General features: G+C 34.7%; 1 protein-coding gene across 1 annotated transcript in view; it reads right to left on the reverse strand.

The window, feature by feature from the left end:
* The window catches only part of LOC135074147 (PH and SEC7 domain-containing protein), a 37902-nt gene extending 23668 nt beyond the window's left edge, over positions 1-14234 (reverse strand). The window contains exons 1-5 of the mRNA XM_063968455.1: positions 13942-14234; positions 3428-3494; positions 2671-2724; positions 2210-2294; positions 350-601 (exon numbers count right to left, since the gene is read on the reverse strand). Coding sequence (XP_063824525.1) covers positions 350-601; positions 2210-2294; positions 2671-2724; positions 3428-3494; positions 13942-14076 — 593 coding nt within the window. The 5' untranslated portion in view covers positions 14077-14234. The remainder of the gene's footprint in view (positions 1-349; positions 602-2209; positions 2295-2670; positions 2725-3427; positions 3495-13941) is intronic.
* Positions 14235-16734: the final 2500 nt, after the last annotated feature.

Genomic DNA, 16734 nt, shown 5'->3' on the forward strand with positions numbered 1-16734 from the left:
TTCTATAAATGTAATGTGATGTAACCTATTGTTTTACTGCAATGTGGACAGTTAATAGGTTTAATAAAGTCGACAATGTACCTATCTTGTTTGGACATTGTGTCATCTATTAATTGTATCACTCCTCCTATGTATTATCCGTCTCCGTTATTAAAATTTTTAAATTCTAAGCTTTTAAAAAGTAACAATTTTTTTATGATGAACCAGGGTACGACTAGTTACATCAGGGTAAATCTAAATTGCATGTGTAATGGGTGCTATTTTTCATCAAAAATGTGTAAATGTGCTGTCGACTGTACATCAATAGCCTGGTTAATAAAAATGATAGATTTTTCTGAATAAGTTGTACCTGTGATAGTGTGTGCGATGCGTAGGCGCGTGGTGATTGTGATGCGGGTGCTCCACCCGCGACAGGTTGAGTATTAGATCGCCGGTCATCATGTAGGCCTCGAACTTGGGCTGCGAAGCCCTGGGCCTCCGCCCCGGCCGCTCGTCGGCGATCAGCGCCTCGCAGCTGTCGCCCGACTGCGGGCCCGAGCCGTTGCTCGACGAGTGGCTGGACGAGTTACTGTTGGAGTTGCTTGAAGGAGGTGAGTCGGGCCTGTTCAACAATAGTAGCTACGTTATTAAGGTTATAAAACTAGGTTCTAAGTAAGTTTTGTATCCTATCCTATGGAATGCAATAAAATTATGTATTGAGTATGACACAAAATGTGCTTTGGTTGGTTATTATCTAGGCGAGGGAGGTTTAATATTTCAGATACTAAACGAAACCTAACACCCGTTTCTTAGCACATGAGCGGAAAAATTAGGGATTTTTTTTATAATTTTAGACTACGAAAAATGACAATTAATTCGTGAAAGATGGCCTTTTTTACGCATCGGAATATTTAAGATTCTGAGATCTTCCTTTGCCTAAAAACTTCAAGTGAGATCTTATACGGATTCTATTTTTATCCAAGTCAATAACCATATTATATTGCTTAAACAATAATTAAGTCGTAGTCCTCCATTCAGACATTACGGAATGTAATAAACAGTTAAATGTGGATGAATAAATAATGAGATTGTTCTGCAGTTAATCATAGTTCTTATGTAGGGTCGATCGTCACGCCCGCCGCGCTATCTGTAGCGCAATTATACTTTAGCACAACCGTCTTTAAGTAAAATAAAAATAAACTCATTATGATAACTCGTATACCTATTTACAATTATAGCCGGATTGTTATTTTCCTCTATCTTACCCAATATACAAGGTAAACGGTACTGCTTTTAACTAAATTTCAACCTGATGTCATGTTTCAATTATGTTGTTTTGACTGTAATGTATTCAACAAGAGAAAGGGTTTACAAAAACTAAAGCATGACGTATGGTTGATTTGTTTGAAGCATGCAAACTAATAATAATTTTATGTTTACTGCTTATAACTTGATTTACGATATATTTTTATCTAGGAAGTTTATATATCTCAAATCTCTCTTTGTACAAGAATGAATTGTAAAAATATCATACTATGGAAATTTCTTAACGGTAAGATACCATAGAGGGTGTAAAGAAAGCGCACCAATACAGCAGGGTCGATACCCGTTGCTCGAGTAAGGGTGCCGCACATGTGGTCCCATAATCACTTATCACCGTCGGAAATCAGCTGTCAAAGCGCCCCTTCCGATCGCGACCCGAACCAACAGTTAAAATTAAATTCCATACAAAGGGTGTTACTCAGGTTACCTCCTATTATTAAATTATATTATTGCACCAAGACCAAACATTCAACTACGCGTGCCCATATTTTATTCGGTAATTGGAAAAACAAAGTAGATAGCTGACCAATACACTAGAAAGTTATGCATTGAAAAACGCTGTATTTTAAACTGATACATTGTATAATTAATGAACATGACAACCGATAGTTGTTGTTTTATTTCATTAAAATTCGTCATCTACACCTTGCGGACGTGCTCGCAATAAACACTAACAATACGAATTACGACTGGCTGGGTGTGTAATTAATTATGTGTCATCGCAATACAGCTACTTAGACAAAAACTGGGCTTATCACGTTTTTATGTTATACTTCCAAATAAGTTTGTTTGCAGTGTTTGAGAATGATACATGTCTGCGTCTTATTTAGTAACAGTGAATGTTGGTACTTTCACGCTACTTTCGAATGTGTATATCCCATTGAAAAAAGTTTCGGAGTGGACTCACTTCTCGTGGTTGGTGCGAGGGCCGCTAGAGCGGCGCTCCGTCGCCGCCGCCAGGTACCGGCGCACGCTCGCCTTGATCTGAGGGTCTGAAACATTGGCCCCTTATCACTCTTTATCGCCAGCGTAAACAATCGACTATCTACATCGCGTCGAACAAAGAAACATTCCGTGAAACAACGCCTCTCAATTTCCACATGTTCCTGCGGCGAGATTAGATTATTAAAGGGAACAAAGCCACTGTGAGCGAGGGTTATCCCGGCCCGGATCCCGGGAGCCACCTATAAAATTACTTCGCGTATTGCAACTCTTATTTGTGGCGGCTTACTTCGCGAATTTGACCAAACCACTCGGGAATAAGCGAATTTTATTACTTGCAGCCGCCGCGGTGCTCCGCCCGAATGTCACAGTTCAACCACACTGACAACAGCGTGCCACAAATCTAGTTTAAAATAGGACACTCACCCTTTTTCAGTCTTAGAGTGACGGGATCCGATGAGAGTCGTAAGCATTTTAAAACTGCAACAATCAATATAAACGCTATAGCTGTTTATTGTGACAATGTAGTTATTTCACATTTCTTATCGAGGGACTTAATCAAAGGTACAAAGCAAACAATGTCGAAGTCGAACAATAGTGAATTATTTGTACATTTCTGTTTCGATAACATCTTGATTACATGTTGTCGGAGGAAATCAATTTCGGCGCCGGCGAAGTAAAGAGGTCATTTTCTTATGGTAAGGCTGTAACCAGATTAGCAGACGCAGGGTACGTGTGAAATGTGTATTGCGTGCTAGCGTGCCGTAGCGCCGGCCGGCCGCCGTAACGCGATCATTGCATTAACGCCACACGTCACAGATAGCTGGCACTCTTCAAAATTATTAAAACGAGCAATACTTTTAACATGTGAAAAGCATGTAGCAGTAATTAATTAATCGTTGAATTGGTCAGAAATTGAAAGCGGAACATTCCGTTCCGTGGTAACATCTCTTTCTTACTCAGAAAGTGGTACAATAGAAATGTTTGTTTCAACTCGTTGTCTTTATTGGGATCGAGTGGTGATACGGCGACAGCACTTAGAGAATTATAGATTCCGAGTCACAGTGGCTGTTCGATAGAGCTCGGGGGTTGCGGCTGTGAGTGATCGTCGCAGTCTCCACATTTTCAGATTAAGTGTATCGTAGATAAGTGACACGTGAGTGATAAATGGCGAATTCCTCACCTTCACGGGTAGTGAACCGGTTTACATCAGTCCCATTGACCTTGAGCAATACGTCTCCCGCCTCGACCTGCAATTGAACACACCAAGTTGATAATTTAAAGGGACAATTAAGAAGGTGACTTACTTCGACTTAGTTAAACAAGCAAGGGCTTTAATTAATTGGGATGTTGACATATTAGCTGGATTCATCATCAAATTATTTTAAACATTGGAATACTACGAGAGGCTTGTAAAAATACAATTGATCTGTTTACAAGCTCTTCAATTCAATGAACCTAAAATTAGTTTAGTCATAAGTGTGTATTACTGTTCTGTTATTTATAAACATATTTAAACAGCTTTCCATGCTTCTATGGTTATTCATATTAGGTCAGTAACACGCTAAATTGCCTATAAGAACTTATTACAGTACCACACAGTAATTTACGAAATTATTACCCGGCACTAGCCACGAAAAGTGCCTCCGTCTGCGGCGCAGAGCCTTAATTTTTAATTCGGTGGATATTCGTAGTGCACACGTGCCCGCATCGCTGCCAAAACTTTAAAAGGACAGCACACCGCATAAAGAATACCAAAACAAAACTATTGTAGCACAAGCACTGCGTTTAATCGTTATCGGCACATCCTCCAATAAAGTCCATGATTCACTGGTGCGTTATTAATGATAACTGGTTTTCGAAAAACACAACACCCAAAACTCGTTACCGCAACGATCGCTCCGTATAACGACGCGCCCGCGACTATGTGCGAACGTGCACACACGAATCTGTGGGAATTCGACACATGGTTCAAGTTTCGTTAATTACACCGTAGCTGCGACCGACAGGATTTTTGGTAAATAAATAAATAGTGTTCGGAAGGCGTAGTTGTGGGGCACGAGCGTCCGCCCCGGCCGCCGCTGTCAACTCGTCGTTATCACAGGAGGGACCGCTAATGGATTGAGCTTAGGAGATAAATTAGATCAAACTCCGACAGAAGGGCGCAGCGGAAATATGAATTAGTTCGCTGCGGCCCACTTATCGGCTGCACGTACTATCTGTTGGATAGCGGAACTATACTAAACTCTCAATGTAATTTGAGGTTCAAAGTTGGGAATAAGCGAGTCGTAACTCGTAAATAACCTAGTTTAATTTAAGCTGGTGGATATTGCTTGCTTAATTTTTTTAAGTAAATAATTAAGTCTTGTAACTCGTTGAATTTATGTTGCACAATTTGGTTAGTTCCCACGAACACAAACACAATTTAATTTATTGATATTATGAATTGGTGAGCTCTAGCTAAATGGTGTTCAAATAGTTGATACTTATCCACAATATGAGGTATAAAACCGCAACAATCAACCGCTAATTGAGGTTTAGTGCAGGCTAAGCCCGTATGGACATGTAAACAGGCCCGTATTCTAACAGTGCCCGATATGCGGTTGAGTAATGGTTTAACAAAGCTCAGACACTCGATTAATCGTTGTTTACACTTGACGTGGACATTCGTCAATGTCTGCGAGGAGGACGTCATGTGCATCATGCTTTACGTCACGTACGAGTGAGACACTGGCCTTACGTCCTAGATACCCATTTGTACTGTTTACCTTCATGCTAAACGAAAGCGAAACTCATTTAAGATGCTTTACGTTTACAATAGAAGGTACCTGCATACTTTAGGGCGGGTAGCGCTACTAGTAGTAGTAGCTAACCTACTGGGAAAAACGGCACTCATGCAAGCGTGAGGTTATGTGTTAAATTCCTGACCTATATTGCAGGGTTTAGTACTGAAATATTGCTGACTGCAGACGAGGAATTATCAATGTAGAGATTGTAGAGATGTCTGCACAGTTAGCTCTATGTAATGAAGAAAATCCTACGCTTAGTACAAGCCCGAAGATTTTCAGGATGGATGGATGTTACTCTTTAACTCAACAGATAAACTCAACTCAACTCTTTTTAACTCATGTTCAGATTTTGATGAAATTACTTTCATGAAGTTCTAAAGGAAATTCATTTGGCATTTAGAAGAATTCCCATTGCTTCTTCGCGTAGTGGGTAAAAAGTAAAAACATTCAACAACAAGTATTAATTACCGTTCTACACGTGGAGGTCGGTCATCATAACATTAAGTCACCCATCACCTTTGACACGTGATTCACTGGCCTTCTGATCGGTATAACATACACCGAATAAATCGATGCTTGGCCTAATTACTGTTAACATTCAAGAGGTTGTTCAGGGTTTTTTAAGCCAATTGAGTTAATCTTGACCTTAAATATGGATAAATTCCTAACGTCTCTAACGGCACGTTCGTAATGTCTTGACCTTAAATCTATGACTAAGTTCGTCGTACAATTTATTAGCGGTAAATGATGTAACAAACTTGTTTATTATTTGATGTAACACTAGAATAATGACAAAATAAATATCTCTGAATTTACGCGCAAATCAAAGCTGCAATGTTTCCCACTATGTCTATGTCGCGAAACATTTGCTAGTTCAAACTCGGACAAAACCTCTCTATCACTTGATATGGATGCTGCATCATAACTTCGTCATCATCATCATTTCACCCAATGGCAGTCCACTGCTGAATGTAAGACTCTCACAAGGAACTCCTAATCCTAACTAACTCCCGCTTTTCCAGCCATCTTCTTGAGGTTGTCGGTGTGCGACCACGCTACGTTTGCCCAAACGTGGTCTTCGCGAGAACCACCTATCTTCGGTTCTCCGATAGATATGGCGGCAAAGTACCTGATGCCGATGGCGGGCCAAGAACTATGACAAGTCTTGTTTGTCTCCTCGTCAGTGAATCAGATGCTTAATATAGCTTTTTGCGCCTTCGTCCAAGGCTGTATGTTTAATGTTTAGTGGATCCGTGTAAAGTATGTACATTATTTAGTCTTAATGGTGAGAAGACTTCAAAATAATTTGCACTAATTTGAACTTAGCAGCTTCAGCTCTAACTCTGTTTTTCAACGACATTAGCTCTACGTTTAACTAACTTTCTTCGAGGAAATAATATATCGCACTACCTAGGTATGTCGATTTGAATATTTTTATAAAAATGATATTGGCAATGATGCGAAATTATACGTTGCTTGATAAATATGTATCAGCTTCATCTTGGATTTTACTATTTTCGCATCGTTACACAACGAATTTCAATATAGTTTTAATAATTACGTCTATCAATATTGTGTTTATCATAACATGATAATTATATAATTTATTGCAAAAAGAAAGCGCACTCATAAATAAATTAAACCTGATCAGGCTAGTATGAAATTATATTGAAATAATTAAGATTGTTCTAAGCCATGTATTACAGGTGATTATATGCCGTAATACTGAATATGTATACATATTTTCTAGTTCAGTTATAGTTTTTTAATAAAAAAATTATGCATAGATTCTGCATAGATCACTCAAGACAAGAGACTGCCACAAACTATACCATAGTTTCGGGACAATACACCACAGTCGCGTAGAGAGCATTGACGCCCACCCTTGATGTTTTCTGCCTCCCACGCGGTTAAGTGTTAAGGCTGCAAGTACTGCAACGCACTATACTTTATAGTGTGCTATCTAACTATACATCTATGTTAATAAGTGTGTCTACGAGACGCTAGACCATTATACAAAGCGCACAATTAAGCTGAAATTTCATTAACTAGGTAGTTTATTCATTCATTAGTTTTAACTCTTAAGAGTACATTGCAGGATATGTATTAAAAACAATGCTACTTTATACTTCTTCAACTGCTACTTTTTTCTAATTAATTATTTGTTACTTGTGCTGTTAATTACAATTCTCAATCCGTAAATAATTTCTTCTTTCTACCGTGTTCGTACTACTGTCCTCGTAAAATCATCGTAACCGATTGTTGTAATCGGATTACATGAACATCACTCGACCATGTATGTCCATTTGGACATATCGGAATGGCACGCTTTGACGATCAACTTGCTGTATCTACTCTAATCCATATCTGTGATACGACTGGTCACTTTTCGAATTTAGATGATCAATTGTATTCATTTTCCATCCATGAAAAACCTTACACAATCATCGCTCCGCACCCCCCCCCCCCCCCCCCCCGTATGAAGGTTACTTTTTATTCAAAAAGGTTACTTTTTTTTTATATTTCTGGTAATTTCTGACTAGACCCGACTGGCAACACTGCGTCGAGAGCGGAGAGTCCTGGTGTTCTGTAATACAGGCTCGCAGCCTAGCTCAGACACCAGTCTCCCGCAATCTAAGTGTCTGTCCACTACATTTAATTGTAATTTAAGATAATATTAAACCTTACATTGTTAACCTTTAGATTTAGATTGTGGAGAAAATAAAGAATTATTATTATTAACAAAATCTTGCTTTCTTTGGACCTCTACCTTATTGCTAGCATTATCGACGTTTTCTGTAGAATATTCAGAGCTGTTGGCACTGTCTTTCTTTTGAATCTGGCCCACCTTGTTTGACAAAACTATGATTTGTGAGACTTTCTTAGAAATAAATGGACTTGTAGTGCACGTAATATATTAAATGATTTCGTTCAATATAATAAATTGGTTTTTCATTAACGATCATAATAATAAAATTGTGCTCGACGGACAGACACATTCGCCATTCGATAATGGTTAATAAGACTTTTACTGTAATGACAGTAAGTGGCAAGTGTTCTAACTTGAAAGAAAGTGGAAACGCAAGGAGACGGGCTTGTCGGCTGAGGGCGTAGGCTACAAACGTATCTCCCATGCCCATGCGTTGCAATAAATTTTATTTAGCCGTACCTATCTCTAGCTAGGGTCCCTTGGGGCAGCGTGCGTAAATATATGGAAATAAAATAATGTTATAGAGGGTATCCAGGATCGAAGTACCTATTGCAAAAAAATAATAAAAGAAAATACAAAGTATTGACACTTTAAACTAACATGAAAGATTCTTTATAGCATGAGGTATATTTTGACGTGATTGTAACTCATCATAAGCGAGCCATTGTTTCGCACAACCATATCGTAGGATATGCAACAATGATGCGTTACAAAGGCTTTATTGTGACCATAAACTGCAATAGAACTCGAAACGGATATAAAAATCAAGGGGAAAAATACGTTTCAATATTTGTATTCAAGAAAACGTCGAGCGGGTCTCGTAACATTACAAATACATTAAGAAATTCAGACATCAAACGAGGGAGGAAGCAGAAGCCATCAAGGGGTTGTTATATTTGTTATAAATGAGTAAAATCCGTTGCACAGTGGAACGAGTCGCAGGAAATCAATCGAGTCGTAAATTAAGTTTCCGCAGTTGGCTCAAAACGGAAAAAGATTTCCAATATTTTGTTGCATGTATGAAACGTGTCGGAAGGAATGCGAGTCTATTTGTAGCGAGTAACTACATAGTTAGGTCAATATTAAAGTGTCTAACTAAATCGAGTTCCATCTTTATAGGACAACGACGACGAACAGCTACTTATCTATTAGGCTAGATTAATTAATTTACTTCATCTGTTAATTGACATTAACGAACGAACCTTGTGAAATTAAGGTATTAAAGATGCGTCAATCAATCAAAATTAATTTCAGTAAATGTTTTCAATACACGAGCCGCCATATCAATCGCATGTCAATATTTATCGCGTGGTTATTCGTCTACATAATTATCACCTGCCGATATTGAATAATGGAGTGTGAATTAGGTGATCAATCGTCGATATGAATACAAACACATTATGAATATTGTTTTCTAAACAAAAATGGGAAGGCTAGGGTTGATGGAAAACAGAGTAGAAGCTGAATGGAATTAAGTTCTGTTTATTAAAAAGCCTTATTGTAGGTACAGTAATTATAATAGCAGGCCACATTTACACTTTACTACTTTTTACAAAAAAAGCCGAACGGATTTCTTTGAACTAGTTCCGACTGAGTTAACCCGTCGTATTATGTAGATACTCGTAGTTCCGATTGAGTTAATCGTATATATTTTAAGTCCCAATGGTGGTGCCACAAATTGTGATTTCACCAGTTTATGTACGGCGCGTCTTTCCGTTCTATACATGGCCAGAACGCACCCATAGGAAACTGCTCGTGTATATTTTGTAGTGCCTGTTTGTAAATCTGTGACTCCAAACTATACACGAATTTTGCGTACGGATCGTGTATAGTTTGGAAGAGCTTAGTAAAAAAAGTCATATCCAAACTATACTCGATTAGTTTCTACTACACCACTTACACTTGACTAGAGTGTGTTTAGTTGATATTGATTTAGTAAAATATGGAATTATATTTAAAATTACATTTATTCGATATTATTACATAAAATATTATTATTTTACTGAATCTATAATAAATCTAGATTTTTAACACTATTGTAAGTGGTTTTTGAAATTAAATTGATTAGGTAGATTTCAAATTAAATAACAATTATTAGTGTAATCATAAATTCATTTAAAATGAGAGAGAGTGAGAGAAGAAAGTTTCGATTCCCGCACAGTACAAACATTTGTGTGCATGAACATATTTGTTTGTATTGGACTGGGTGTTTTCTATGTATAGTAAGTATGTATTTACAAAAAAAAAAGTATTTAAGTAAGTATGTTTAATACTTAGTATTATGTACAAGCTTTGCTTAGTTTGGGACTAGAAGCGCAGTGTAAAATGTCTAAGGATATTTATTTATTATTTATTTTATTTATTAACTTTTATCTCAAGAACAAAATCATTTTGACATATTTCCATACCTACATAATTGTTAATTTAAGAGTTATTCGAGAATTGATGAAAATTAAATATCAGCCCCAAAACAAATATCTTTTCTATGGCAGAATACGTGTCGAAAGATGATTCAATGCTTAAAGTAGACACGCAGATATGAATTAATATGTAATAGAAAGAGAGGTCAATAAGACAAAATGACTATAGTCTTTTTCACGTAAGATGATCCGTATGACACTTCAAGGTTATCCATATTACGCATACTACATATGCAGAATATTTTTGAAAAAATATTTGTATTTTAGTAGCAATATAATAAAAAAAAATTAACTACTTGTCTTGAAATATATAGTAAAATCTGAGTCTATTGATTATATTTTAATTAAATACGATGTAAAAATATTTTTTATTTAATGTACGCAATGTGTGAAACGGAATAGATTTAGTGCTGGGGTATTTCTTGTATAATAAAATCGATTATTTCCGCGGTTCATTAATCGATTGCAGTGAATACTTAGTTATTAAAAACATCACAAAAATCAACTATATTTTTCGATTATTGAGTTTAATAAACGCATTGAAAATAAATTAATAGTTTTTAATTTAAAGAAACAGAACCAGTACTTTTTAGGAATCGTTTTTTTGAACACGAACCATGAAATTTGAATATTATCAATAAAAAATTGTTACAATAATATTTGTAATTAAAAAAAACATGTTTTTTGTTAAATAACACCTATACAAAATATTTCTTTAAAAGTAGGTTTTACTAACTCTTCGAAAAAAAATCGATAGATAAATCGCTATGGTTTAGATATGTGACATCTCTAAATCTTTCAAACTCGAAACGTCATACGGATCATCTTAGGTGAAAAAGACTATAGCATGCAACTACTCGCGTATAAATTGTAATCACGCACTTATTACAATACATACATGATTAGTCCGTATGCGTACTGGCGATGTATATTTTGGAGTAAGATAATTGACCTAAGTCACTACAAAGTATACGCGAGCAGTACGCAGCATATGCGTACTGGTCGTGTATAGTTTGGAGGAGCTTAGTAAAAAAAGTCATCTCCAAACTATACTCGATTAGTTTCACACCCTTGCGTTCTGGCTATGTATAGAACGGAAAGACGCATGTACGGCAACGGTCGCAAGCAGGGCGTTAAGATTACTTACGTTTAAAAAAGGGGTGTACGCCGAGGGTGAGTCACTAATTTATTCTAAAATTCAGCGAGGTAGGTAGATTAACGTTTTTTCGTTTTATTGCAGGTTTGAAAGTCTGTACTCGTTTACATATTTTTGAAGACGTAAAAGGGTCTCGTGTAAAAACAGCATTACGCAGACCTAATCAACGCGCGAGACCTAATCAAATAAATCAGTAGTAGGTATTTTAGTAGGTACAAGTTTGAACGCAACGCATAGGGACTCGGAAATACTTCTGTCTGAAGCAATGTAAGTCCAATTCGCGTACTAATTAGGATACACAATGCACAAATAGGATTTTTACACGATTTCGGCAATTTCGTAAACGAGTTGGTTGTATTTCAGGATGCTATGTTTTTTTAAATCTTAAACACAAAATCTTCTCTTTAATAACTGAATAAGCCCAACAGATTTTAATAACAAACTGACATAAATTCTCTCGGCGAACATAAATTGCGTAGAACCGCGCCCTCAGGATTTTGAAGTCCGATTTTTTTCTTTTTAAGATATTAGTTTTATGTACAATATAAAACTGTACTAAAGTACCAGGTAGTTGGGTCATTTTAATGATCAATTTGGTCATTAGAATTCCTGATAATATTCCATCAAATAACCACACACTGATAGCAGCAAACAGCTGTGTCAATCAGCCTTAGTGTAATTTGTGACTGAATTTAATTCTATCATTAGGTATTCGCCCGGTGCGTCATTCGTCGAGGCGTAGCGACGCCACTGCAAAGTGTTTTTGATCATTTAAATATCATTTATAAACTTGGGTCCGACACAATTTAACCGATATATTGGCTTGTATATTTGCTGATGCTTACTTGTTACAATACACATATCTGGCAGGGAAATGATATTGGTGAATGGTGACATATTAAAAATTAAAAACCAAAGGGTCTAATGTAAAAGTGTTTTGTGACAAGCTACCAAAACTATAGTCTTTTTCACGTAAGATGATCCGTATGACACTTCAAGGTTATCCATATTACGCATACTACATATGCAGAATATATTTGAAAAAATATTTGTATTTTATTAGCGATATAATAAAAAAAAATTAACTACTTGTCTTGAAATATATTAGTAAAATCTGAGTCTATTGATTATATTTTAATTAAATACGATGTAAAAATATTTCTCGATTATATTTTTCGATTATTGACTTTAATAAACGCATTGAAAATAAATTAATAGTTTTTAATTTAAAGAAACAGAACCAGCACTTTTTAGGAATCGTTTTTTTTAACACGAACCATGAAATTTGAATATTATCAATAAAAAATTGTTACAATAATATTTGTAATTAAAAAAAAACATGTTTTTTGTTAAATAACACCTATACAAAATATTTCTCTAAAAGTAGGTTTTACTAACTCTTCGAAAAAAATCGATAGATAAATCGCTATGGTTTAGTTATGTGACATCTCTAAATCTTTCAAACTCGAAACGTCATACGGATCATCTTAGGTGAAAAAGACTATAACTGGGAGCGTATGTGACATCCCTGTTTACAACTCGGCACCTATATCATAATTCGTAAAATCTCAACTATTCTGACCAGTATTTATATCTGGGAGTGATTTCTTCCTAGCTATGGAGCCGTCTAAATGTAATTTCTATTTTTGTATTTCTTTTTATTTTCAGATTTGAGTGTATGCAATAAGGAGTATCTATCTACTGTATTTTATGACATATCATCCTAAAAAATCCTATGATAAATTTTACATTCAAATTAATCTCTAATTAGAGAAACAATAGGTCCACAAACTTGCCTGTGTTCTGTACACACATATTATTCATAAAACTTTTGAGAAGTTAAAAGTAACTAAAATGAGGGCATATTATTCATCCAAATAAAGATATAATTGGTCAGGAAGTATTAAGTCAATAATTTTCAAAACACTACCTAATTGTTTCTATTACAACAAAGTTCATTTTAAAAGCAAACTTTAGTAGATAATTATATTTTCATTTAAGTAATATAAATAATATTTGCCATTTTTTAAGTAAACCAATAAATATAAGCAGCTGACTATATTTGATAAATTAATAAACTTTCTATTAGAGCAGTTTGTCAGTCTATCAACTGGTGTGACATTTAATAAGGCAATGTAAAAGCATTAATTTCATTAATTTTGATGAACCTGAGTTTTGGCTTACAAATAGTTAACCAACATTGACAAAACCTCCTTTTATTATTATCTCCATATTTAAAGTATTAATAATGAATTTAAAGTTTCTTTTTTTTGTTTACTCACATTGAATGTTTTCTTCATTGAAATAATATCCATCAGAATTGCATTTATTATTGATTATTGTGCAGATGTCTCTACACATCATAGGTTTATCTTTACCAAATTAGCTGTTTGGTAAACAACAATAGATATTTTTAATGCTGTTAGTTCAAACCAATGCTACAATAAACATGAGTCTGATAACTTTGTAAGTGGTTAAGTCAAGTGAAGTAGATAAATTATTTGTAGGAACAAGGACAACCTTTAGTTAATGTCTTGCATGATCCTAGAAATCATATGTAGTGATTGAAGGTAGTCAATAAATTATTTACGCGTGAAGAGGTTGTTTAATCGTATTAATTACCTCGCCACTTCGTGCTGCTGGAGAGTTCTCTTCAATTTCGTAAATTATGTGTGGCAAACCGGCTTCGCCCAGCAGAGAGAATCCAAATCCCAAATTGTCACTACGATTCAGGACCACTAGTCTTTCGTCAGCCATATTCAGAACACGACAGTTTTGATCACCATCCTCCGAAGGATTTCACTAGGCACACTTTTATTAAACCATGTGGGATGAATTGGTGCAGAATTTCGATAAATTATTAAATAAAAAGAATAATCATAATTACAACGCACGAAGAACAAACGCACCCAACCAAAGCGAATGCAGCATAGATAAAAAATTTGAAATTTAAACGATTAATGTCAACTCGACTAAACTCGAGTGATAAAGTAATTTGTAAAATATTTTCTAAATAAATGCCTAAATATATAATTTTGTTAAAATGTTCATTTAAAGGTACACCCAAGAGGATTATTTTAGTTCTAGTTAAATTTTATTCTAGAAATATAAATAATTAAGAACAAAATTATTAGGTAAATAAAATAATCGATTATTAAAGAGTCGATTGTAAGTCACTCGATTCTGGGCCAATTTTGACAGTTGTGTAGGCATGTCAAATGATGTCAAACTGTTTAAGATCCGTTTCAGTCTCACTATAGATATTTTAATTCAAGAAAAATTGTGTTTTAACCATTATTTGAAAATCGTAATTACAGTTTGTGAGATAAAATTAAGAAGCAATATTTAAAAATAGTAATATTTTTTGGAGCTTTACTACTCTCTAATTTATAACGATATGTTAGTATTCATCAAGTCTTTTTGAATTAGCTTCGGACTAGTAACTAAGCAATGCTGTTAATCAAGGATAATATAACAACTGTTTACAGTATTTTTGCGCACGGGTTATGCATAGCTTATTTTTATTGCTTTATAACCTAGAAACAAGAATAACAACAAAAAATTGTTCTGAATTTGCTTTTATGTGTAAAAAATAGAAAAATTCATATCAATGAATGTATGAAACATGAACATAGAGATGATTTAATTTGTTGCCAAATATATTTTTTTTCTTTCTTTCTTTCATTTTTTCTAATTATTAAAACATAACAAACATCCATTTAAGATTCATTCTCACAAGAGAAAAATAAAAATAGAGTCCAAATATTTATTAAAAATGAAAAGTTCTAATTTCCTGTCATGTTCCATAGAAGATTTTTTTAATAAAAATCTAACCCTATCATGCTTTCAGTATACTGGCCTTGGTAACGTCGTTTCTCAAATCCCACTATATTTTGATGAAAGCGTGCCCCTTGTTCTTGCGAATAAGCCCCCATAATTATTTGAAATAAATATTTCTGATTTCTGATATCTGATTTGTAAACATATCCCAATGAGAATGTGACGTGCATCTTGAGAGACATTCTACTATGAAGATGGAAAATTCAAATCGGTATAACTTCTTAAAAAGCAAATATTTTCCAGTTTTTTAGGTTTAATAATAAGGGTATTTCGCAGAAACAGTAAATTTTCTGTGTCCAGGCAGTCGAACACATGTTTTTTTATATCTATATGTATAAAACTATTTTTATGGGAAAGTTTATCAAAAGTTTCATTTGTTTTTGCTATTACAATAGCAGAAACTACAAATAATACCGTAGAAAAAGTTAATCAAAAGTCGTTTTTCTAATTTCCTTTTTATGTCCATTACTGTTGTTTGCCAAAATGAAGGCACATTATAACAAATTGAAGCGTAATTTCATTCTAATAGCACTCTCTTTATATTTGCGAAACGTTTGGCTATCGGAAAATAAAAACTTTAAATGTCAAATACTTAAAGGAAGGAAATAAAGTGAAGTTAAGTTCTTGTCCGAGTCAAAAGTATAATTTCCCAGGGTCTTCTTTTCGACCATTGTAGTAACGAAACGAAAGAACTTAGAATGTAATGCACTGCACCGTTACACTCGGCCATTTCGTCCCAAGAGGCCATCGAGGCAGGATAGTACTTCGTTGATCAGTTTCGCGATAAATCGCTTAAGTAGGTCCCTCCTTGGGTTTTTGTTTCCTAAAAAGTCAATTTCTTTGGACGGTTTTTTGCAGCTAAACAATGGATTAATTTTATTGTTTATTTACACAGATGTAGTGTCTGTAGGGGTAAACCCATGATTTAAATAGTAAATGCATAGGGTAAATAGGTTTTTGTCTGTGGTGTCTTTTAGGCATAAATCTAATTTCTTTGGCCCTAATTTCCTTGTTTTCCGTGGCATAAAATGGCCTAGGAAATTATAAAATACCATTTTTAATCAAATGGTATCAGTTCATCACTTTTAGTTATATTAGCTTAGTTTTTGCTACTTAATGCAATGGGAAACTAAAAATAGTTAAAAACAAAAAATATTTCGTACCAAGGAAATTAGGCAAAATTGACCATTTTTGGCGAAATACCCATAAAAGTAAAGTAATTAATTGGCAGAACTTTTAAAAATTAAAATTTTAAGGTTTTTTAAAAATATAAAACCGTAATATAAAATCAACAACAAAATCTTTTTAGGTATTTTCATACCTAACTTCAAATTGAACATCTTTTAACTCTGGTTTTTGTTCTGTTGATTTGATATAACACGAAAATATTAGGATTTTGATTTTGTTGAACACTTGACATTTTGTGGATTTGACAATTTGCGCATTTGACATTTTGCGAATTTGACAATTTGCCATTTGACAATAAAATTTGCTAATAAACCAAAACTTAAATAACAAAAAAAAAATTGCCAAATTGACAATTTGCGAATTTGGCAGATTGCGACCGCTTGACAA

The sequence above is a fragment of the Ostrinia nubilalis genome, chromosome 8 (assembly GCF_963855985.1).
Source record: "Ostrinia nubilalis chromosome 8, ilOstNubi1.1, whole genome shotgun sequence".
Lineage (NCBI taxonomy): Eukaryota > Metazoa > Arthropoda > Insecta > Lepidoptera > Crambidae > Ostrinia > Ostrinia nubilalis.